The 26,324-nt window shown below is 42.4% G+C and overlaps 1 protein-coding gene across 3 annotated transcripts in view; it reads right to left on the bottom strand.

Annotated features, from left to right (window-relative positions):
* dennd6aa (DENN/MADD domain containing 6Aa) overlaps positions 1 to 26,324 on the bottom strand; it is a 148,425-nt gene that overhangs the window by 64,413 nt on the left and 57,688 nt on the right. The window contains exons 4-6 of one of the 3 annotated variants that reach the window (XM_068051679.1): positions 17,503 to 17,625; positions 17,264 to 17,376; positions 1,876 to 1,956 (exon numbers count right to left, since the gene is read on the bottom strand). In XM_068051679.1, coding sequence (XP_067907780.1) covers positions 1,876 to 1,956; positions 17,264 to 17,376; positions 17,503 to 17,625 — 317 coding nt within the window. The remainder of the gene's footprint in view (positions 1 to 1,875; positions 1,957 to 17,263; positions 17,377 to 17,502; positions 17,626 to 26,324) is intronic. The other 2 variants (XM_068051680.1, XM_068051681.1) reach the window with 2 other exon arrangements.

Here is a 26,324-nt window from a genome sequence, read left to right as displayed (position 1 = left end):
AAACTTTGAAACTGTGCCCTGTACACCAAGTTCTAGCTTATTAATATACATCAGGAAAAGCAAGGGTCCCAACACTGATCCCTGGGGAACTCCACTACAAACTTTCTTCCAATCCCAAAAACATCCATTAACCACTACTCTTTGTTCCCTGTCACTCAGCCAATTTCGTATCCATGTTGCTACTATCCCTTTTATTCCATGAGCTACAAGTTTGCTCACAAGTCTGTTGTGTGGCACTGTATCGAATGCCTTTTGAAAGTTCATGTACACTACACCAACAGCACTGCCCTCATCAACCTTCTCTGCTACCTCCTCAAAAAACTCCAGCAAGTTAGTTAAACATGATTTTCTGCAGCTACATTGATTACAATTCCTCCCACCCTGCTTTCTGTAAGGACTCTATTCCATTCTCTGTTGCATCTATTCTGGCATGCCACCGTCCATACCAGTGTTTCCAATATGTCTTCCTTCTTCCTCAACCGAGGAATCCCCTCCATAATGGTTGATAGGTTACGCAATTGTTTGTTCCATTTCCTGTACTTCTGTTCCCACCTCTTCCCCTCCTTCCCAGAACTATGATAGGGTTCCCCATGTCCTCACCTTCCATCCCACCAGCCTCAGTATTCAATGGATCGTCCTCCACCATTTCCACCTCCAGCGTGATACTATCACTAAACACATCTTCCCCTTCCCTTTCAGCATTCCAAAGAACTGTCCCCTCTGCAAAATCATGGTCCAACACTCCCAACATCCCCTTCCCTTCCCACTGCACCTTCCCATGCAAGCACAGGAGATGCAGCACATGCCCTTTTATCTCCTCCCCTCCCATCGTCTAGGGCCCCAAACATTCTTTCCAACTAAAACAGCGTTTTTCTTGCACTTCTTTCAATTTAGTATACTGTATTCACTGCTCATTGTGTGGTCTCCTCTACACTGCGAATTGGGTGATTCCAATCAGTGTGCAAGTGTGACCTCGAACGTCTGGTCACCTATCATTTTAATTTTCCATCCCACTCTAACCTCTCTTTCCTTGGCTTCCTACACTGCTCCAATAAAGTTCAATGCAAGCTCGAGGAATAGCACCCGATATTTCGATCAGGCACTTTACAACCTTCCACACTAAACATGGGAGTTTAACAATTTCAGGTCATAACCTCTGCCCCCATTTTTCAGATGGCAGCTGATGATTCTTTTGTTCCCATTTACACCTCCTCTAGACTAGTAATCCAGAGTGCAGTCTAATGTTCCAGGGGCATGGGTTCGAATCCCACCATGGCAGATGGTGAAATCGGAATTCAATTAATAAATCTGGAATTAAATCTAGTCCAATGGTGAACATGAAACCATTGTCGATTGTTGCAAAAACCCATGTGGTTCACTAACATCCTTTAGGGAAGGAAATCTGCTGTCTTTACCTGGTCTGGCCTACACGTGACTTCAGACCCACAGCAATGTGGTTGACTCTTAAATGCCCTTTGAAATGGCCTGCAAACCACTCAGTTCAAGGGCAATTAGGGGTGGGCAATACATGCTGGCCTAGTCAGCGATGCGCACATCCCACAAATGAAGAAAGAAAAAGACCCATCTTTTGTTTCTTACTTATCCTATTTCCATCTCCTTTTGCCTTACACTATCATTCCTTGTCATTTAATCTCTCCTGCCTTCCACCCAATCACAAACTTTCACTTTTGTTCTTGTTCCTACCCTCCCCTTATTATATTTCTAACTTTTTTAGTTTTGACAAAAGGTCATCGACCTGAAATGTTAACTGCTTCTGTCCCCACAGGTGTAGCTGGAGCTGCTGAGTATTTCCAGCATTTTCTGTTTTTATTTCACAAGATACGACTGTTCTTATAAATTGAAGGAAACTTTTACCTTTTGAAAGTAGCCTCGTTTTAAGGTTTTGTCACGAACTTGTCTAAAATAAACATAGCCGTAGTAATGGGCAGAATCTTTCTGTTAACAGAAAAAGACATTAGGAGAATGAGATTATAGCAAGCACTACTAAGGTAAACTCTTATTTAAAAAAAACAAATTATCATCCCAGATTATTGGAGATAAGTAATTTATTTCTTTGTCTTCCTTCCCCTCATTAGTCTTGATGTGCCACTCACATTCTAGATCAGCGGGGCCAAGCAAGAAGGCTTTTTCCAATGCAGAACCAGGATGACTTCCTTTGCTACTCCATGTGAGTGAGGCATGTCCCTTTAACAGGGTAACAGTGATTGGTAACTCATTGAAAGAACTTAGCATGTACCCATATTTTATCATACACTGTACTGGAAATCAACGTGATGTGCATTCACAACAACCTCTCATCTGAATATGCTCTTCAAACACTCATTCAAACAACATTTGTTGAGAGTTATTCTCACCTGAATGCTGTTGTGAGAAAGTTTACTTTTATGCAAAATTAGAAGTTTCTTCTCATTGGAGCATTGATATTTTAATTTCCTTTGATTCAATTGCAGCTGGTTTTACACCAGGAATGGACCCAGGTTGTACATATTCCCCAGAGTAAATACTGATGCCAATAATAGATCATAGGGCAATATTTTGCAGTTTAGTAATCTGCGCACCTTAGAATATGACCCTCACCAGCCACAGTTAAAATCACCAGAAAAAGAGCAGTCCGCAGAGAAACATTGCAATGCTGCCAGATGGATCTCCCGTGAATAATGTTCATAGAGCACTTTATAGAAAATTGCATTTGTGACTAAACTGATACATCTCTGAAAAAGATAAAAGCAAAATACTTCAGATGCTGGAAATCTGAAATAAAAACAGCAAGTGCTGGAAATACTCAGCAGGTTTGGCAGCATCTGTTGAGAAAGAGTGTTAATATTTCAGGTTGACCTTTCTCTCCCTGAAAAAGATAAACCTGGAACACTCCCAAAAAATCATCAGGTGTAGGTACACATCTGTGCCTTACCTATTCAGTAACTTCTCAAGAGCTGCTAGGCCATCAGGGGATGACTGACTGTGGAAGTTATGTGCTTCCTCATAGGTTGAGTGGAAGTTAAAATTTTAATCAAGATACCTCAAAAAGTCAATAAAAACCTTTGCAGTGACAATCCTTGATTACCTTCATGAACCTTGTGACTACCTGTCTGATCAAGAATCATGCAGTACAGGGCACATCTCCCTCGAGATTACACAACTAATTTTGCTCATGTTTACTGTTCCAAATATAGTGCAGGAAGTCATATATTCAACACTTTCAGAAGATCCTCTGGAACTAGAGATTCTGATTTTCAGTGTTTCAGGTTTCTTTCCTCATTTATAGTGATTTTTTTTCACAACTAATTTAATGATTTTATTTACCTCTCAGCAAGACTTCAACTGAAATCAGAGTTTGATTAGAACTATCAGTGAAGCTTATTATGTTGAAATAACAGCTCCTAAAGTTTCTTGCTGGTCTCACACCTGCTGGTGTTCTGTTTCTTCAATTCCACGCTGCTTATACAAACCTTCCTTTACACTCTTTACATGTTAGACACAAAGGTTGCATCAAAGGATCCTTGGACTCAGTATGAATGGCTAACAGTTATGCTGGCATTCAATCTCCATATCACTCCTCTCAAATCAAATTTTTGCTCCAAAAACATGTGCACCCTTATTGGTTGAACTAAGGTAAATGTAGCAAGGGATTATTACCATTATCAGATTGAGCTATGCCATAGCACCTTCTAATGCCACAAGGTAGCAAAGGCTACATGCTGTTTTCAGGGTTTCTGATTTTTGGTTTGCTAGATTTTATTAATGTCAAAATAAACAATTTTTTTTGTCTTGTGATACTTTATTAATTAAACCAGAAACCCCAAGTATGAGCTGTACACAATTTATGAAAAGTTAGACAAACAAATATTTAAAACAAGAAAAATTATCTGATCAACATATGAACACCATAACTACGGAGGTACCCTACAGTGCTAACAAATGTGGCCTCAGAAAATTCCTGAATCTTACACGAGTAGAACATGTCAATCTGTAAAGTATCTGCACCCTGAATTTATGGTGGAGACCTTCAGAAGTCAACTACTTTTGGTAGGTGAACCTAACCCAATTGAACAGGAGAGAACAGTATTCATACCAGTGCCAGACTGAAAGGTCTCAATATAAAGTGAAGATGAGTTAATGATGTGTTATCGTTCTCCAAATCAAATCCTCACCTTTTCGTTCAAATGTCCCCTTCTACCCAGGGTGTCGAATAAATTCCAATACCCGACAGTGAATCCACAAGTGAATTTACTGAAGTGCTATCAGTTCTGCTGGTCACACATATGACTGCATCTCATATAGCTGCAGCTGTAATTTTGATACTGTCAAAATTCATGCGTAGATCCACACAAAGAAAGAGGAATTAAACCTCAGCTTCAAATACAGAGACTCACCGACAAAAATAAGCTATAAAATGAAAATGGACAGAGGGAAAGAGAAAAAAGTCCATTGTAATGAAAAGGCTTGGCATGTTTCCAACCCTTAAGCTATCTCTCAATTTGTACATTTATGCATCTTGATCTTTCTCCTACATCTACCATGAATTTGGGTCAGCTAACAGTTACACACAGACTGCTAGAAATTATATCAAAATATATAGCAGCATTCAATTGCTGTCTCCCCAAAGGATACAATATGCCACGATAAAAGTGCCATATGGTGATACGAGCTTTTTTCTTGAAGTTACCTTTTGCACTGAGTTTAGCAGCTCTTGCCTTGTTCTGATATTAAAATGGAGTCAAAGAAATCATACTACTATCAGGGCACTATCTTACTGGAAATGAATAGCATAAAATGAAGAAGTTTGATTAAATCTACACTCACAGCAGGGTCTACAGAGCCTTGAATAAAGCTCCAGGTCAGATCTTAACTAATTCAAATATAAGCTCAAAGAACACCTTTAGATTAGGCACTTTATAGCCTTTTGGACAACATTTAGTTAAACAATTTTAGATTATAATCTCCTCTGTTTTTATATTTTGTTGATTGACAGCTGTTGGTAATGATTCTGCATTTTCCCATTTACATCTCCTTGACTTTAGTTTCTTCACTTGTTCCTTTTGCCTTGCAACAACATCTCTTTTGTCATTTAATATCTCCTGTCTTCCATCCTATCACAGACCTTCCCTTTTGTTCCCCTTCTCTCCAACCTCCTTCCCTGCATTTGTACTTGCTTTAAACCTGCTACATCTCTAACTTTTTCCAGTTTTGATGAAAGGTCATCGACCTGAAATGTTAATTGTTTCTCTCTACCAGACCTGTTGAGTACTTTCAGCATTTTCGGTTTTATTTCAAAAATAACTCATACAGATACATCTAAAATATGCTGGCTATCAATTCACACTTAATTGCCACAGTTAAGTGACATTCCCATCTTTTTAAAAGGAATCCTTAATTATACTGTACAGTAAATATGGCAGCTGGATGTCAAATTCTAGACACAGTGATACCCAGAAAAGAGAGAGCACATTCTTATTGAAAGGATAAGTAAAAGGACAACGAGCAGCAGGCTGATGTCCTTTGTGTTGGTTGGAATGCCTCTCTCTCCCCAACGCAGTTAATGGAAAAAAATTCTACCATCAGAGACCAATGTGCTGTTAAAGCACAAGTAGGAATTCTCATTGCTTGAAACGAAGTTGTGCTGCTGCAGTTTTAAAATTAACATGAAAGTTTCACCTGCTACAGATTACTATTGAAGCATATTCTTCTTCTTTGGCCTCCTTATCTCGAGAGACAATGGGTAAGCGCCTGGAGGTAGTCAGTGGTGTGTGGAGCAGCGCCTGGAGTGGCTATAAAGGCCAATTCTAGAGTGACAGACTCTTCCACAGGTGCTGCAGAAAAATTTGATTGCCGGGGCTGTTGCACAGTTGGCTCTCCCCTTGCGCCTCTTTTTTCCTGCCAACTGCTAAGTCTCTTCGACTCGCCACACTTTAGCCCCACCTTTATGGCTGCCCGCCAGATTACTATTGAAGCATATATTGAAATATAATTACTGAGACTTAAGCAAAATAAAATGTCATTTGTACATAAGGTACAGCAGATGCTAGGTCTAGTACTCAAGGTGCTGAACACAAACCTATGTAGTTACATATTTGACTCATGGCCTCAAAATTCCATCCCACCCTGCCCCGATATTCCACTTAATAAACTACACTGGTGGCAAATTTTCACAATCTGCTCACGAGATCAAATGGCTTGAAGGGAACAGTCTCACTTCAGATATGCCTGCTCTCTCTTTCCTTGTCTGTTAATATTACTGATATACAAGTTTAGCTTGCACACACCACACTCTACGAATCCATACTGTGGGTGATTAAACATCTCCAAAATTGAAAGCACCACAAGACACTAAGTTGCATTTAGGCTGTATATAGAGGTAGTGAACAATGGTGCTCTTTTGGGGAAGCTGGAACATCTCGCCAGGAATTTAAAAAAAAAGCTGAAGGTATACTACATTCTCGCTGGATATTTTTGAGCATATATCAACCCCAGTATCAACATCCTGGGGGTTACCATTGACCAGAAACTGAACTGGAATAGCCATATAAATACCGAAGAGCAGGTCAGCGGCTAGGAATCCTGCGTCGAGTAACTCACCTCCTGACTCCCCAAAGCCTGTCCACCATCTACAAGGCACAAGTCAGGAGTGTGTTGGAATACTCTCCACTTGCCTGGATGGGTACAGCTCCAGCAGCACTCAAGAAGCTAGACACCATCCAGGACAAAGCAGCCCGCTTGATTGGCACCCCATCCGCAAACATTCACTCCCTCCACCACCGATGCACAGTGGCAGCAGTGGGTACCATCTACAAGATGCACTGCAGCAATGCACCAAGGGTTCTCAGGCAGCGCCATCCAAACCGCCGACCTCTACCAACTCGGACAAGGGCAGCAGATGCATGGGAACACCACCACCTGCAAGTTCCCTTCCAAGCCACACACCATCCTGACTTGAAACTATATCGCCGTTCCTTTACTGTCACTGGGTCAAAATCCTGGAACTCCCTTCCTAATAGCACTGTGGGTGCATCTACCCAACATGGATTGCAGCTCACGACCACCTTCTCATGGGCAATTAGGGATGGGCAATAAATGCTGGCTTAGCCAGCGACACCCATATCCCATGAAACAAATAAAAAAAAAGACCACAGATATGTTCATTCAGCAAAACATGCATGTCATTGTTTATATAGATAGCAGCTAATACGTTTCATACTTCAGTGGTGTTCACTTTAAGAAGATGAAAAAGGTCAAGAATGAGAAGGGATAGAATTTACCCAAAAATAGCAGAGACCTCAAATATACTTTCAAGACTATAGCATTGGCTCACCCAATTATTTAGCGTTGTCCAAACATTATTCGAATTGTTTTTCAGCTCTACTAATAATAAAACTATCTCAAGCACCAAAATGTATTTCTGATTTGTCACAGAATCAGCACAGAACAGCTTAGAAGAACAATTCCTTTTTTCACTGCAGCAATGTGACTCACTCCTGCAAAGCAGGATTTGAGGATTCAAAAGCAGTGAAGCCACCTTTAACAAAAACATACATTTATATAGCAGTGTAGAAATTATAATCATGAATTTCACAGAGGAAAAAATGGATGCCGAGGAGCAGTGGAAGAATAAAGAGAGATAATTGTTGCAGCCATTTTGTGTGATGTGGGTAGTTCCCACTGTTCAACTCCACACCTGATTGCAGCAAGTATATATTTTTTTTTTACAGCGCAGTACAGGCCCTTCGGCCCTCGATGTTGCGCCGACCATCTGACCTACACTATTCCATTTTCATCCATATGTCTATCCAATGACCACTTAAATGCCCTTAAAGTTGGCGAGTCTACTACTGTTGCAGGCAGTAGTATTAAGAGTTTGTATTAAGAGTTTAGCCCCTTGGTGTTTTATTTGTCAAATAAACAGACGACAGGTTTTCTTGTAGGTTTTTAAAAAAAACAAAGTCAATTGTTTATTGATCAATATACCTTAGCCCAAAATTCTCGCAACTTCATTCACTCACGCATTCATTCACTCTCTCTCTTTCTTTCTTTCTCTCTCACACACACACACACACACACACGAAGAAACAGATAGAGAAGGGAAAGAGGTAGGTGAGTTTGGTGGTGGTGAAGGGCTATGATAAACTTGAATTCTGAGACGCAAATTCTAGATAATTGCAGGCCTGAGATGATTGGAAATTTCTTTCTTGATTGAAGGTTCTGTTGAAGATGGTGGTCACTTCCAGCTCTCTCTGCTGTATAATGTAGACGTCATATTTTTTTCAGCAGGGCATGTGCTTTCTGGCTTGCTGGAATGTCAGCAGTTACAAGAAGCTTCACCTTCGGGGTCCGTCTCTCTCTCTTTCTCTCCCTCTGTCTTTGTTTTAAGATAAAACTGTGTCACCTCTCACCACTTGTTAGGAGACACTCTGGTTTCCTTCTCATGGTGATCACACAATGGCCCAGGACGAGGTTACTTCACACCTCCTTTGTTTTAGAAGATGACATTCAATTCTGAAATGTTTTTCGGATAGGTGTCAGATGGGTTTCATTAAGATCTTTGGCTGCCTAGATTTGTCCTTTGTCTTTGTCAGATTGTTTGAATACACGAAAGCCTAATCCCCTTTTTTCTTTGGTGGCCATCTTGGACCATTGTTCACTTTTTAAAATAAAAGGTTCATTTTTAAAGAACAAAGTTTGTTTTTTCATAACGCTTCAGAGTTAGTCTGTGAATGTTGTATCATCGCACTTCCAATGTGCATGACACCTCCCCCAAAACGGAAAAAATGAAATTCCTTGGATTTCATTTTTATGCTTTTTTGGTTTTAGAACGAGGGAAAAAAGCAACAGTAAGACAGTTTAGGGTCACACCACTTTACACACACACAGTTATTTAATTCACTCCTCAGGCTTAGAGCCATGCTTTTTCTGGCATCGTTCCTTTGGATGAGGTGCCATCAAACAAATTGCATTTCTTTTGTTATGTGTGATCAAATGGGGTTGTAGTTTCTCTCACACCAGTTTGTACTACTTTAGGAATGTTAATCTCCAGGACTGTTGGTGAGGCTTGTATTTTGCAAATTTCTGTTACTGCTTGTGGCGAGATTCTCTGTTTGCACAAGCTTTAACCCCTTGACTACTGCTTCCACAATACATGGTGTTAACCATTCAGGTTCTGACACATTGATGGTGCTTATTTCTAGGGTGATAGTGCATGGCGTCTGGGATTTCTTCCTGTCCCTTGTTCGGGCTGGGTTCTGACTCTAAATTGTTGGGTTTGATCAGTTTTGGATTTGGAACTTGAGTGTGGGATTCTTCAGTGGGTAGATGCATGCTGACCTCACTTTTAGTTCTCTTGTGATTTTCACAAGTGTGGTTCACCTTAGAATATGTTACCTTCCTTTTTCTTAGAGATAGGTGTTTCCCTAATCTGCCCCATGTCCTCTGGGACACTACACCTCGCAGGTGGTTGTCCTGCTTTCACTGCACTCCCCTGTGGCACTTCAACTAGGTGAGGCATCTCCCTTAACTCTTGGCTTTCCTGCTTCAGAACATTCCTGGTCCCTATTTAAATCTTTAAAAAGGTTTCAGCTAACCGTATCTCTGTTACTTTTCTTTCAGTTCTTTTGGCTTTTATTGCAGTTTCTTTAAATTTTTTGGCTCTATCTGGGCCCTTTTAGATTCTTCTGGCTCTTTTGCTCCCTGTGGGGGATTTTTGAGTCTTCACCAGCCCTCTGCAGTTGTACAGAGTTTTGTTTACTCCCTTCAGTTTCTCCTGTCTCCATGGACTGCTCTGGACCCTCTGGGGACAATACTGTGATTCCTGCCAAGTCACTGCCCAGCAAAAGGTCTACCTCTTGCATGAGTAAGCTCGGTATGATTCCAACTGTCACTACCCAAGTGACCAACTTATTCTGTAAATTTTAACTAAGGAAACCTTCAAGCATTTGTCAGTAAGCTCTTTTACTAATACCGTGGTATTTGTTCTGCTTTCCAGTGGCATTTCTGTCAGTTTGGCTGCTAGTAAAGTTTGAAAACAACCGGTATCCCTGAGGATGGTTATCTCCTTGTCTGGTGCCTGCGACACAAAAAGGAGTCATTTTTCCTTTGCTCAAAATGTTCTGATATGTGCTCTGCTCTTGCAGCATATTAGATGACAGGCTTATAACTTTCAAAGCCACAGACACAAGCTTGACTGCAGCGTCTCTTGCTGGCATTTTGGCATACCAACAATTGGCCTGGATATGCCTAGATTTACTACACTGGAAACCTGTTGGATGGATCCCTACTGGTTTATCCCCAGGTTCCTTCTTCTAAAGGTTGGAGACTGGTTGGATTTTCCTTCACTGCTATCTTTTTCTCTCGAGCCCATTTCTGCTTCATCTGCATCCCTGCTATCTCACTCTAGCTTATGAGTTATTTGGAGTTAGGGATTAATGCATAGCTATCAGCCATTTTTGCAGCTTCTCTTACACTTGTGACTCTTTGTTCTTCAATGTGGGTTCTTATGCTACTTGGGATGCTATTTGTAAAATCTTACTGCAACAGCATTTCTCTAATTTTCACATGAGGGTTCTAGCTTGAGAGACCATATCCAGCGACCAAAAGCCATATGTTCGATTCTTTCGAATTCAAAGTCGGTCTGTGTGGATCTTGTTCGGGTGCGTTGGAATTTCTGTCTATATGCTTCCAGTACCATCTCATATGTATTTAGAATTACAGTTTTAGTTTGTTCATAATCAGACAAACTTTCTTCTGATTACAGAGAAAAAGCTTCACAAGCCACCAACTTACCTTGTCAGAGGGGTGCAGAATTCTTTCGGCCATTTTAACATGGTTGCTACTTCCTCACGAGATAAAACATGACAATCTCCTCCTCATTAAATTTTGGCACAAGTCTTGAGTGTGTCAGCACATCACAGCTTTGCTCTGAATTGAGGATAAGGTTTGAGTGACTAGCAGCATTTTCATTTTGGGTTTGCAGTCTCTAACTCAAACCTTCTTGCTGTCTCCTCTCTTTGCATCCCTCTTTCCTCTTTTTCCTTTTGAAACTGCATCTCTTCTCTTTTCAACTGCTTTTCCCTTTACTCTCTTTCCTTTCGAAGCTGAACCTACCTTTCTTCCTTTTCTTTTTGAAGTTGCAGCTCTTCCTTTTTCAATTGGATTCTAGCTAGAATTATTTTTGCAGACTCTGATTCTAGGCTTTCTTCTTCTAGTTCAAGGGTAAGTTTAAAATAGTTGGCTAGACTTTTCATCAGTTCAGGTTTCTTTGCTTTTTGTCTAAAAGTGATTCTCACCTCTTTAGCTAAGCTTTATAAATCTTCAAAACTTAATTTGTTTAACTTATGGGATATCTCTCTCTATTTCACGAACGCCTTAGCACTAAATATGGCCATCTCTTTTGTTTTTAATGCCGTAGAGAAAAAACAGAAGGCTACAAGAAAACCTTTTTGGTTATTTTTCCCCAGTTTTACAGGTCAATTTTCCTCCAGTTTTCCAAATCTCTCTTTTGTCTGGTGGTTCAGATTCTGGCTTCGAGCTCCCAATTTGTTATGGCCACAGCGGGTGTTTCCCACTGTTCAACTTCACACCTGACTGCAGCAAGTGTATTTGTATTAAGAGTTTAGCCCCTTGGTGTTTTATTTGTTAAATAGACAGCAACAGGTTTTCTTGCAGGTTTAAAAAAAAACAGAAGGTCAGTTGTTTATTGATAAATTCGCCTTATCCAGGAATTGTTGCAACCTCATTCATTCACGCACGCACACGTTTTCGTGGGGGAGAAGAGTTATGATGAGCCTGTTGAATTCTCTTGAGACTTTTAGATTAAGAGAGTTGCAGGCCTGAGACGATTGTAGATTTCTTTCTTGACTGAAGGTTCTGTTGAAGATGGTGGGTCACTTCCAACTCGCTTTGCTGTATAATACAGATGTTGAATTTTTTCAGCAGGGGGATGTGCTTTATGGCTTGCTGGAATGCCAGCTGTTACAAGTAGCTCCAACTTCTGGGTCCGTCTCTCTCTCTCTCTCTGTCTTTGTTTTTAGATAAAACTGTGTCACCTCTTAGCTCCTGTTAGGAGACACTCTGGTTTCCTTCCCATGGTGAGCACACAATGGCCCAGGAAGTGGCTACTTCAAACCTCCTTTCTTTTAGAAGACAACATTCAATTCTGGAATGGTTTTCGGATAGGTGAAAAAATGGGTTTCATTAACAGCTTTTGGCTTTGAAAATTTGTCCTTTGTCTTTGTTAGACTGTAACTCTAAGATTTAAGATAGTTATGGAAAAGGAAAAAGATAGACCAGAAATAAAGGTACTGAATTGGGGGAAGGCCGATTTCTATATGATAAAACAGGATCTGGCCAAAGTGGACTGGGAGCAGCTACTTGTAGGAAAGTCCAAATCAGACCAGTGGGAGTCATTCAAAAAAGAAATAGAGCGCGCTCAGGGCCAACATGTTCCCGTAAAGGTGAAGGGTAGGACCAAAAAATCCAGGGAAAAAAGAGGATTGGAGAAAGGAAAAAAAGGAGGCTTATGGCAGATTCAGAGGGCTGAAAACAGCGGAGTCCTTCAAGGAGTATAGAAAGTGTAGGGGGGGGGGGGGGGTACTTAAAAAAAAGTAATTAGGAGAGCGAAGAGGGGGGCATGAAAAAACACTGGCAAACAAGATAAAGGAAAATCCCAAGGCATTTTATAAGTATATTAAGGGTAAGGGGATAACTAGGGAAAGAGTAGGCCCATTAAGGACCAAAGTGGCAATCTTTGGAGCCGGAGGATGTAGGTCAGGTTTTAAATGATTACTTTTCATCTGTGTTCACTATGGAGAAGGAAGATGTAGGTGTAGAGATCAGGGAGGGGGACTGTGATATACTTGAACAAATTAGCATTAAAATGGAGGCGGTATGAGCTCTCTTAGCAGGCTTAAAAGTGGATAAATCCTCAGGCCCAGATGAGCTGTATCCCAGACGAGCTGTATCCCAGGCTGCTATGTGAGGCAAGGGAGGAGATTGCAGGGGACCTGACACAAATTTTCAAATCCTGTCTGGCCACAGGAGAAGTGCCAGAGGACTGGAGGACAGCGAATGTGGTACCAATATTCAAGAAGGGTAGTAGGGATAAAGCAGATAATTACAGGCCAATCAGTCCAACATCAGTGGCTGGGAAACTATTGGAAAAAACGATGAGGGAGAGGATTAATCTCCACTTGGAGAGGCAGGGATTAATCGAGGATATTCAGCATGGCTTTGTCAGGGGGAGATCATGACTAACCAATTTGATTGACTTTTTCAAGGAGGTGACTAGGTGTGTAGATGAGGGTAAAGCAGTTGATGTAGTCTACATGGACATCAGTAAGGCTTTTGATAAGGTCCCACATGGAAGACTGGTCAAGAAAGTAAGAGCACATGGGATCAAGGGCAATTTAGCAAATTGGATCCAAAATTGGCTTTGCGGCAGGAGGCAGAGGGGGATGGTTGAGGGTTGTTTTTGCTATTGGAAGCCTATGACTAGTGGTGTGCTACAAGGATTGGTGCTGGGACCCTTGCTGCTTGTAGTGTACATTAATGATTTAGACGTGAATATAGGAGGTATGATCAGTAAGTTCGCAGATGACACGATCATTGGTGGTGTCGTAAATAGTGAGGAGGAAAGCCTTAGATTACAGGACGATATAGATGGGCAGAGCAGTGGAAAATGGAATTTAATCCTGAGAAGTGTGAGGTGACGCACTTTGGGAGGACTAACAAGGCAGGGGAATATACAATGGATGGTAGGACCCTTGGAAGTACAGAGGATCAGAGGGACCTTGGTGTACTTGTCCATAGATCACTGAAGGCAGCAGCACAGGTAGATAAAGGTGGTTAGGAAGGCATATGGGATACTTGCCTTTATTAGCCGAGGCACAGAATATAAGAGCAGGGAGGTTATGATGGAGCTGTACAAAAAGCTAGTTAGGCCACAGCTGGAATACTGTGCAGAGTTCTGGTCACCACACTATAGGAAGGATATGATTGCACTAGAGAGGGTGCAGAGGAGATTCACCAGGATGTTTCCTGGGCTGGAGCATTTCAGCTATGCAGAGAGACTGGATAGGCTAGGGTTGTTTTCCTTAGAGCAGAGAAGGCTGAGGGGGGACCTGATTGAGGTATACAAAATTATGAGGGGCGTAGATAGGGTAGATAGAAAGAAACTTTTTCCCTTAGCGGAAGTGTCAATAACCAGGGGGCATAGAACAAAGAACAATACAGCACAGGAACAGGCCATTCGGCCCTCCAGGCCTGCACCGATCTTGATGCCAGCCTAAACTAAAACCTTCTGCACTTCCGGGGACCGTATCCTCTATTCCCATCCTATTCATGTATTTGTCAAGATGCGTCTTAAATGTCGCTATTGTACCTGCTTCCACCACCTCCCCTGGCAGCAAGTTCCAGGCACTCACCACCCTGTGTAAAGAACTTGCCTCGCACATCCCCTCTAAACTTTGCCCCTCTCACCTTAAACCTATGTCCCCTAGTAACTGACTCTTCCACCCTGGGAAAAAGCTTCTGACTATCCACTCTGTCCATGCCGCTCATAACTTTGTAAACCTCTATCATGTTGCCCCTCCACCTCCGTCGTTCCAGTGAAAACAATCCGAGTTTATCCAACCTCTCCTCATAGCTAATGCCCTCCAGACCCAGCAACATCCTGGTAAACCTCTTCTGTACCCTCTCCAAAGCCTCCACATCCTTCTGGTAGCGTGGCGACCAGAATTGCACGCAATATTTTAAGTGTGGCCTAACTAAAGTTCTGTACAGCTGCAGCATGACTTGCCAATTTTTATACTCTATGCCCCGACCGATGAAGGCAAGCATGCCGTATGCCTTCTTGACTACCTTATCCACCTGCGGTGCCACTTTGTGACCTGTACGCCCAGATCTCCCTGCCTGTCAATACTCCTAAGGGTTCTGCCATTTACTGTATACTTCCCACCTGCCTTCCATTAGACCTTCCAAAATGCATTACCTCACATTTGTCCGGATTAAACTCTATCTGCCATTTCTCCGCCCAAGTCTCCAACTGATCTATATCCTGCTGTATCCTCTGACAATCCTCATCACTATCCGGAACTCCACCAACCTTTGTGTCGTCCGCAAACTTACTAATCAGACCAGCTACATTTTCCTCCAAATCATTTATATATACGACAAACAGCAAAGGTCCCAGCACTGATCCCTGCGGAACACCACTAGTCACAGCTCTCCATTCAGAAAAGCACCCTTCCACTGCTACCCTCTGTCTTCTATGACAGAGCCAGTTCTGTATCCATCTTGCCAGCTCACCTCTGATCCCGTGTGACTTCACCTTTTGTACCAGTCTGCCATGAGGGACCTTGTCAAAGGCTTTACTGAAGTCCATATAGACAACATCCACTGCCCTTCCTTCATCAATCATCTTCGTCACTTCCTCAAAAAACTCAATCAAATTAGTGAGACACAACCTCTCCTTCACAAAACCATGCTGCCTCTCGCTAATATGTTCGTTTGTTTCCAAATGGGAGTAAATCCTGTCCCGAAGAATCTTCTCTAATAATTTCCCTACCACTGATGTAAGGCTCACCGGCCTATAATTTCCTGGATTATCCTTGCTATCCTTCTTAAACAAAGGAACAACATTGGCTATTCTCCAGCCCTCTGGGACCTTACCTGTAGCCAATGAGGATACAAAGATTTCCGTCAAGGCCCCAGCAATTTCTTCCCTTGCCTCCCTCAGTATTCTGGGGTAGATCCCATCAGGCCTTGGGGATTTATCTACCTTAACGCCCAACACCTCCTCCTTTTTGATAACGACATGACCGAGACTATCTACACTCTCTGCCCTAGGCTCATCATCCACCAAGTCCTTCTCTTTGGTGAATACTGATGCAAAGTACTCATTTAGTACCTCGCCCATTTCCTCTGGCTCCACACATAGATTCTCTCCCCTGTCCTTGAGTGGGCCAACCCTTTCTCTGGTTATCCTCTTGCTCTTTCTATACGTATAAAAAGCCTTGGGATTTTCCTTAATTGTGTTTGCCAATGACTTTTTAGATTTAAGTAAAGGCGCAGGAGGTTTGGAGGGGATTTGAGGAAAATAATTTCACTCAGAGGGTGGTTGGAATCTGGAACACCACTGCTGGAAGGGATGGCAGAGGCAGGAACCCTCACAACATTTAAGAAGTATTTAGATGAGCACTTGAAACCCCACAGCATACAAAGCTATGGGCCAAGTGCTGGGAAATGGGATTTGAATAGATAGACTTGATGGCTGGCATGGACACGGTGGGCCTGTTTCTGTGCTGTATAACTCTATGACTGAATACACAAAAGGACAATCCCCTTTTTTCTTTGGTGGCCATTTAGGACCATTGTTCACTTTTTAAAATAAAGGTTCATTTTTAAAAAACAAAGTTCATTTTTTTATAACTCTTCAGAGTTAGTCCATGAATGTTGTACCATCGCACTTCCAATATGCATGACATAATGAAAATCATAAGCATGGATTTTCAAGTTGGGGAGAGCAGTACCAAGGCAGGAGGGCTTAAGAAAATGCTCCAGAGGGGAAAATCAAGATACTTGATGGCTTTTCCACTGATGGTGGAGTGGAAGGAGAGGGGCATTGCAAAGGATGTCAGAATCAGAGGACCAAAGGTATGTATTTGGATGCAAGGCTACAGACGTAGGGTGGGCAAGGACATGGAAGGATTTGTAAATGGGCACGAGGACGCTGAATTTATTTGGGAATTCAGTGAGGAGAACAGAACAGGATGTAGGTCTGTAGTTTTGGACAAGTTGAGGTTTGAAAGATGTAGCTCAGGAAGCTGTTATGATGGGCATTGTAGAAGTCTAGAGGTAACACAAGTGTAGATAGGCTGCGAGCAGTGCTGGATGTGATGGAAGGCATAGGCTATAATGAGTTTCCAATTCACCCTCCCAGTTGAGAAGCAGCCAGCCTACATTTACTGCCTCCCCAAAAAGAGACTTAGGAATTCATTGAATGTGGAACTCTGAGTGAACCGGTATTGTATCATTGTGCAGCACAATACGGTTAAGTATCAATAGAACCAGGTCATTAGTTTGGCTCAGGTTTTGTTGGATTTTAATTTTAGTGAAATTTGAAAGGTAACATGCATGTTCCATTGTTTATCAATCATTGCTTGTAATGTGCTTTCCACTGATTTTCTTTTTAAAAATAATAACAGAGTAATTGAAAACCCTACAATTACACTGCAAGGTGATAGGAAACATTTCTAACCTTCAAGTAAACAGGAGCATCTCTATCATATTGGTCCAATAGACAATCAAGGGCGTTCCTTTGGCTAGCTGACTGGCGAATTCTGAAACAAAACTGTGTGTCTCCAAGGCAACCTATTAAAGACAAATGAAAACAGAATTTTATATTTTTCCATACTGGCTTACAATTTGTGTGTGAATTTTTTATCCTATTTACTGCTATGCTTGCAAAACATCTTACAAGATAACTAGTCACCTCACTTGTGCATAAATTGCCTCCAAGAAGCGACAGAGCTCTGGTTTCCAGCTGGATACACACATCCAAGTTTGAGTATGAGAAAGTGGACGTGAGTGAGTAGGTAGACTGATTATTTTCTATGAACACTGTTGTACAAAGACAAAAAAATTCTACTTCAGATGTTATGCTTAAGTAACAACAGTGTGGAAGCAGACCCCCTCCATTCTGATGGTCTAACTATGGATGATGCAAGGTGCTCTATTTTCATCAGAGCTGTTTACTTAGGTTTTGTAGTACCAGTTGGATACTGAACTAAAATCACCAATGGTGCAAACTTTGTAACAGAAAAGAAGCATACCATATATCCAATTTCTATGACGGATGAAGAAACAGATCAATCTTGCACTGATCTGAGCTTGTAAATGTGGAAGTCATCAAAAGTTAATTGTATAATTATCACAAATCAACCAAGTCACAAATTATTTCTATTAAAAGCAATTTGTAAATCTGACTAGGATTGTCAAAGTTGAATAGCCCTTTCCCTTTCAAGATAATGACAGTAATAACTTTTCTTCGAACACACCACTACACTCACCATTCTTGCAGTTTGAGAGTCTTCAAAATAAGGAGCAGTTTCCTCCATACTAAACTACATAGGTCCAGTTACATCGGTGCAGAATGTTGCTCAATGTTAGCTCAAGTAACATAAACTCTAATTAAACATGAGCATAATAACTGGTTACATTTATTAAGTCACTTGCAAACTATTACAAACTAATGTGATCAAGTATTTCAACATCCTACACTCTACAAGCTGCTACAGGTCAGAGTTAATGTAATATTTCTTTGGGAATAAAAGGCCAAATTCTTAAGCTGTGAATCATAAATGTGCTCAGGCAAAAATTACAAAACCATTTTTAATGAAAAACTAACTTGGGTTTCTATGTTTTCTGTTATTCCACATTTTGCAAAAAGAAGAACCTATGGCTTTTTTGTTTCATGTGCAGTAAAAATCTACTATCCGTAATTATTTTTAAATGTCTTGTGTGCGAATGTGCATTAACTGGATGTAGTGTATAGTGTACTGGAGTCCCATTGACCAAGCAGGTCATAGAACTAGAGACCAACTTATCTTTGACCTATCAATTCCCAGCACAGGGTAGCATCTTCTTTGGGCCTCCTTATCTCGAGAGACAATGGATACGCGCCTGGAGGTGGTCAGTGGTTTGTGAAGCAGCGCCTGGAATGGCTATAAAGGCCAATTCTAGAGTGACAGACTCTTCCACAGGTGCTGCAGAGAAATTTGTTTGTCGGGGCTGTTGCACAGTTGGCTCTCCCCTTGCGCCTCTGTCTTTTTTCCTGCCAACTACTAAGTCTCTTCGACTTGCCACATTTTAGCCCCGTCTTTATGGCTGCCCGCCAGCTCTGGCGAACGCTGGCAACTGACTCCCACGACTTGTGATCAACGTCACAGGATTTCATGTCGCGTTTGCAGACGTCTTTATAGCGGAGACATGGACGGCCGGTGGGTCTGATACCAGTGGCGAGCTCGCTGTACAATGTGTCTTTGGGGATCCTGCCATCTTCCATGCGGCTCACATGGCCAAGCCATCTCAAGCGCCGCTGACTCAGTAGTGTGTACAAGCTGGGTAGCATAGTATTTGTCATTTTAATAGCAATCCAGAGGCCTGGACTAATGAGATAAGAGTTCAAATCCCACCATACAGCTGAAAAATTTAAATAATTCAATAAAATCTAGAACAAAAAGCTAGTTTCAGAAATGGTGATCAGCAAACTACCAAATTGTCATAAAAACCCAAGGGTTCACTAATGTCCTTTGGAGAAGAAGGTCTGCCATCCTTATCTGGTTTGGCACACGTGTGACTCCAGACCACAGGAATGTGGTTGACTTTTAGCTGCCCTCTGAAATGGCCAAACCACTCACTCAGTTGTAGTCAAGAAGGTGGCTCACCATCAATTTCTCAAGGGCAATTAGGAATGGGCAATAAATACTTGCCTTACCAGCGACACCCACATCCCTTCAGTGAATAAACAATTTATATTTATATAGCGCCTTTAATGTCATAAAACGTCCCAAGGTACTTCATGGGAGAATTATAAAACAAAGTATGAAACTGAGCCACAAAAGGAGATACCAAGTCAGATGAAAAAAGGCTTGGCTAAAGAGGCAGGTTTTAAGGAGTATCTTAAAGGAGGAAAGCAAGGTGGAGAGGCGTAGGAAGGGTATTCCACAGAGCTTGGGGCCTAGGCAACTGAAGGCATGGTCATGACTGGTGAAGCGATTGAAATCAGGGATGCTCAAAGAGGTCAGAATTGGAGGAGCACAGTTATCATGGAGGATGGTGGGGCTGGAGGAGGTTACAGAAGATAGGGAAGGGCGAGGCCATGGAGGGACTTGAAAATAAGGATAAGAATTTTAAAATCAAGATGTTGCTTGACCCAGAGCCAATGTAGGTCAGCGAGCACAGGGATGATAGGGGAATGGGACATGGTGCAAGTTAAGACAAGGATAGCAGAGTTTTGGATGACCTCAAGTTACGGAGAGTAGAATGTGGGAGACAAGCCATGTGTGCATTGGAATAGTCAAGTTTAGAGGTAATGAAGGCATGAATGAGGGTTTCAGCAACAGATGAGCTGAGACAGGGATGAAGTCAGGTGATGTTACAGAGGTGAAAATAGGTGGTCTTAGTGATGGCATGACTATGAGTTCGGAAGCTCATCTCGTAGTCAAATGCGACATCAAGATTGCGAACAGACTGACTTAATCTCAAAACTGTTGCCAAGAAGAGGGTTGGAGTCAGTAGTCCTGTACATGGACGACGTCGCCGCCTTCTGCTCGGAACTGCTGTCCGTTCGCAGACTGATGAGCATCTGCGACCAGTTCGAACTGACCCTGGGAGCCAAAGTAAATTGCGGCAAGAGCTGGGGATATGATTCAGAAGGGCCGGAGCGCATGCCAAAAACTGGAAGGAGCGAGTAGTCATGGTACACCATAAACTGAGCATGTGGGAGCAGCGTTCTCTCTCCATTGTGGGCAAGAACCTGGTCATCAGGTGTGAGGCAATCACGTTGTTGCTGTATGTGGCGCAGGTCTGGCCCATACCCCACTCCTGTGCCATGGCGGTCACCCGAGTCATTTTCCGCTTTATCTGGAGATCCAAAATGGTCCGATGTTCAAAGCTCTGGATAAAAGCGGAAAAAACACACCCAACGTTCCCCTCATCCCGATGACCACCTTCGTGTGCAGCTGTATCAAGCTGTGCATAGAACCCCAGTACGCAAACACCAAGTGTCACTACATGCTGAGGTTCTATCTGTCCCCGGTGTTGCGAAGGATGGGTCTGGCCACATTGCCACGGAACGCTCCACCAAGTTACACCTATCCTTCGTGGAAAAGTTTGTGCAGAAAAACACCTTTGACCACCAATCCATCAGGCAGTGGTCTGCACGGAATGTCCTCAAGGCCTTACGGGTAAAGGAGATGGTGGATCCTGTCTTTTGGTTCCCCGAGCAGACTGCCAAAGTCATTTGGCAGAATGCCTCATCACCAGAACTTTCAAACAAGCACCAAGACGTCGCCTGGCTGGTGGTGAGATTGGCCCTCCCCATCAGATCCTTCCTGCATGCCCGGAATCTCACTGCCTCAGCATGCTGCCCTCGAGGTGGCTGCGGTGGGGGGAAAAGACTGTTGCCCACCTCCTTCTGGAATGTGCCTTTGCAAAGCAGGTGTGGAAAGAGATGCAGTGGTTTTTGTCGAGGTTCATCCCTAGCAGCTCTGTAACACAGGAGTCTGTGCTCTAAAGGCTGTTCCCAGGGACGCACACCGAGATAAACATCAACAGCTGCTAGAGGGTCATCAATTAAGTGATAGACGCTCTCTGGTCTGCCCAAAACTTGCTAGACTTCCAGGGTAATGTCCACGACTGAGTGTTGCAGACTGGCACATTCCAAGGTCCAGGATTACGTGCTGAGGAATGCACTAAAGCTTGGGGCAGCCACTGCAAAGGCTCAATGGGGAAAGACCACTGTGTAAGGTCTTCCCGCCATAGTGAACTGAGGGGCTGGACCCTTGGGAAACCCCTCGGGCTGTATACACCAAATATGGGTTTACTGTAAAATAGAATGGAAGGGTTGTGAGGCAACTCACTCCTTAATTGAAGAAAACTGATTTCCTTTGCACTTTCTGGAATGTCAACGTGGTGCTGTTTTGAACTGTTCTGCAATGTATTTTTTTGTTTTACAGAATTTTATGAATAAAGTATATTTTTGGAAACAAAAAGGTTGCAATCAGTAGCTAGGAAACAGAGTTTGGAGCCAGGACTGAAAACAATGGCTTCAGTTTTCCCAATATTTATTTGGAGGATATTTCTGCTCATCTAGTACTGGATGTTGGATAAGTAGTCTGATAATTTAGCAACAGTGGAGGAGTCGAGAGAAGTGGTGGTGAGATAGAGCTGAGTATTGTCAGCATACACGTGAAACTAACGCTGTGTTTTCAGATGATGTCGCCAAGGGGCAGCATGTAGATGAAAAATAGGAGAGGGCCAAGGATAGATCCTTGGAGGACACCAGACGTAATGGTACAGGAGCAGGGAGAGAGCCATTGCAAGTGATTCTCTGGTCACAATTAGATAGATAAGAATGGAACCAGGTGAGAGCAGTCCCACCAAGCAGGACGATAGTGGAGAGGTGTAGGAGGAGAATGGTGTGGTCAACCATGTCAAAGGCTTCAGACAGGTAAAGAAGAACAAGGAGGGAAAGTTTACCTTTGTCACAGTACATAGGATGTCATTTGTGACTTTGTTAAGAGCTGTTTTGGTACACTGGCAGGGAAAGAAACCTGATTGGAGGGATTCAAGCATGGAATTCTGGGCAAGATGGGAATGGATTTGGGAGGTGACAACATGTTCAAGGACTTTGAAGAGGAAAGGGAGGTTGGAGATGGGACTGTAGTTTGCAAGGGCAGAGGGGCCAAGGGTTTTTTTTTGAGAAGGGGTAATGACGGCAGATTTAAAAGGAGAGAAGGACAACACCTGAAGACAGAAAACAGTTTACAACATCAACTAACATGGGGACCAGGAGAGGATGCTGGATGATCAGAAAAAAAAAAAAATCAGATCTAGGAATCAAATCTACCCTGGCTACTCACAGCACTGAATTTAGCCATGAAGCAGCTCTGCCGATGTATACTTGAATGGAAATGTAGAACTCCATCTTGCGCATCTAATTATTGTTATGGGAAAACTGGCAGCAGTGTAAACGATACAAAATATTGAGTTTGGAAAGTTTCCTGGTCGAATGGACCATGTACTTTTAAAAGTTGATTTCACACAGGGTCAGATTACCCATAAAAAGTGGTCAACATCTTGCAACCTAACATCAACAACAAAAACTGGCATTTATGTATCATTCGTCATGTGTGGAGGATATAATGTTTACAATGAAAAGGAAAAGACATTAAATCTAAATGAACATTGTAAATATAACCTGTATTGGCAAGTGTAGTGAGGCATCTCATGTACTGTATTGAAAGAAACTGATCTGTATTGCACTTTATGTAATGTCAAATTTGAACAGTTATGTAATGTATTTTTACAAATTTTATTAATAAAGTATATTTTTGGAAAAAATTACTATAAAAAGCAAAAGGATCTGTGGTCAGCAAGCATACGAAAGAGGAAGGAATCAATGCAGTAAGGATGGGGTGGCCTAAGGTTGAAGAGGAGGTTTTTTAAAAAGTGCTTTTGTAAGCTGGGTGGGAGGTGGCAAGGTAGAAGCAACTGGGTAGAGAATTCCAGAAGGTAAAAATTTAATGATTTACTGTGGTGGAGCAGGGAGCATGAGGGATGTGGAGTTCAAGTTTAGTGGAGTGGAGACTGCAAGCAAGGACTTAGCATAAGACGAAATACCCAATGTCAGGGCACGATACCTAACGGAGAGGGGAGGTCATGGAATAATCTGAAAATAAGGACAAGGGCAGGAATTCTGAAATCAACATGCTGGTGCATGGGAAGCCAATGGAGTTCAGAGAGAATGGGATTAATGGGAATGTGGGACATACAGAGGGTGAAATTGAGTGATAGTTCCTCTTTTTTCCTCAATTGAGGATTCCCCTCTCTAGTCAATAGAACACTCGACTGTGTCCATCCATTTCCTGCACTTTTCCCTACCTTTCAGAACTACAAGAGAGTTCCCCTCAATGTCCCCTCGAAACAGATTTCGTTTTGTACAGCCTGTTTTTTTGAATGTGTTGTACCATTTATTCTCTTTGTGCAGCAAGGGGACAACTTGTAAGTGGCCTGTACGGAACCTTTCAGGTTGCTGCACATGCAGTTTACAGAGCGTACTGGTTCCCCTTATCCTCAATTTCAACCTCACCAGTCTCCACGTTCAATAGATCATCTTCCGCTATTCCCACCACCTCCAGCGTGATGTGGCCATGAAACACTTTGTTCTCTCCCCTTTCAGCATTCCGAATGGACCGTTCCCTCCAAGACACCATGTTCCACTCTTCCATTACTCTCAACACCATAACCCCTCTCCCTTCCCAAAGCACCTTATAATGCAGGCACAGGGGATGCAACACCTTTCCTTTTACCTCCTCCGTTCCCATCATCCAGGGCCCCAAACACTCCTTCCAGGTGAAACAATGTTTACATGTACTTCTTTCAATTTAATACACTATATTCACTGATCATGTTGCAGTCTCCTCTACAATGGGAAGACGAAACACAGATTGGGTGACTGCTTTGTTGAACACCTTGTTGAGTCCATAAGCGTGACCTGAGCTTCTAGTTGCTTGACATTTTAATTCTCTGTCGCATTTGTACTGGAACCTCTCTGTTCTTGGCCCGTACACTGTTACACTGAAGCTCAATGGAAGCTCAAGGAATAGCACCTCATCTTTCAATTAGACACTTTGCAGCCTTCCAGACTCGACATCGAATTCAACAATTTCTGATGACAACCACTGCTCCCATTTTTTCCAGACAGCAGATGCTGGCAATGATTCTGTTGTTGCCATTTACAGCACCTCTAGATTCAACTTTTGTTTTTTCCACTTGTTCAACTACAACCCTCTTTTGCCTTGCACAATCATTCTTTTTGTCATGTAATGATTTCTGCCTTCCACCCGATCAGACCTACCTTTTTGGTCTCCCCCCTCCACACCTTCCCTGCCAACTTTCACTGATTAAAACTGGTTACATCTGTAACATTTTCCAGTTCTGACGAAAGGTCATCAACCTGAAATGTTAATTTTGTTTCTCTCTCTTCAGATGTAGCTGGACCTACTGAGTATTTCCAGAATTTTCTGTTTATATTCCCTCACCTCCTTTCATTCCTCCCTCCTCGTCTACCCCTTCTCTCCTCTTCTATCCCTTCCTTCTCCCCCACCAATCTTTCTCTGCCTTGGTCTAGTTATTCACTCCAGCTCAAACCCTTCTTGAATTGAATTTTGTGCTTAGTCTTCATTCTAACCAAAGAGGTGGAGTATTACTTCTCTTCTTCTTTGGCCTCCTTGTCTCGAGAGACAATGGGTAAGCGCCGAGAGGTGGATAGTGGTTTGTGAAGCATTACGCTTATACAGGAGTATTACACTTAACTGAATAAATCAGAGTTATGGAATACTCTCCACTTGCCTGGATGGGTGCAGCTCCAACAACACTCAAGAAGCTCGACACCATCCAGGACAAAGCAGCCCGCTTGATTGGCACCCCATCTACAAACATTCACTCCCTCCACCACTGACGCACAGTGGCAGCAGTGTGTACCATCCACAAGATGCACTGCAGCAATGCACCAAGGCTCCTTAGACAGCACCTTCCAAACCCGCGACCTCTACCAACTAGAAGGACAAGGGCAGCACATACATGGGAACACCACCAACTGCAAGTTCCCCTCAAAGTCACACACCATCCTGACTTGGAACTATATCACCGCTCCTTCACTGTCTCTGGGTCAAAATCCTGGAACTCCCTTCCTAACAGCACTGTGGGTGTACCTACCCCACATGGACTGCAGTGGTTCAAGAAGGCAGTTCACCACCACCTTCTCAAGGGCAATTAGGTATGGGCAATAAATGCTGGCTTGGCCAGCGACGTCCACATCCCATGAATGAATTTTTAAAAAATGTTTTTGTTTGAATGTGACCTAACTTCTACCTTCAGCTTGTTGACAAAGACATGTGGATGAAGCTTCACGGGACATGATCTTGAATGCAATTGTTCTTTTTTAAACTCCTTATATACTGAGTGAATTAAATGAACCATGACAAAGCTAAACATAGACAAAAAGGTGTAATTTTTGCCACATCTACGAGCAAAATAATAGCACTGCTGAGAGCATGTCTTTAAAAAATTAGTTTCATTTAAAAAAAAATATATAATTACTGGCCCAAAGGCATTCACTCATGCTGTTTGGTACCATTGGGATCACAAGCCCTCTAGTACCTTGTCCCAAATGGTATTCTACACAGGCAAGCTTAGAGCTATCAGGGTATTCAATCACAGCGCATCATAAACGAGCTCAAACCTCCTCTAACTGATGTGCAAAAACATGCCCAAAAGTCTTCTCTAGACATATAAACAGTAAAAAGGTGGTAAAAGGGGGAGTAGGGATGAATAGGGAGCAAAAAGGGGATTTATGCATGGAGGCAGAGGGCATGGCTGAGGTACTGAATTAGTATTTTGCATCTGTCTTTACCAAGGAAGAAGATACTGCCAACGTAATAACAAAAAAGAAGAGGTAGTTGAGACACTGGATTGGCTAAAAATTGATAGAGAAGCTATTAGAAAGGCTAGCTGAACTTAAAAGCTGATTAAGT

Source organism: Heterodontus francisci, chromosome 19 (assembly GCF_036365525.1).
Source record: "Heterodontus francisci isolate sHetFra1 chromosome 19, sHetFra1.hap1, whole genome shotgun sequence".
In the NCBI taxonomy this organism is placed as follows: domain Eukaryota; kingdom Metazoa; phylum Chordata; class Chondrichthyes; order Heterodontiformes; family Heterodontidae; genus Heterodontus; species Heterodontus francisci.
This window is presented reverse-complemented; position numbering and strand designations above follow the sequence as displayed.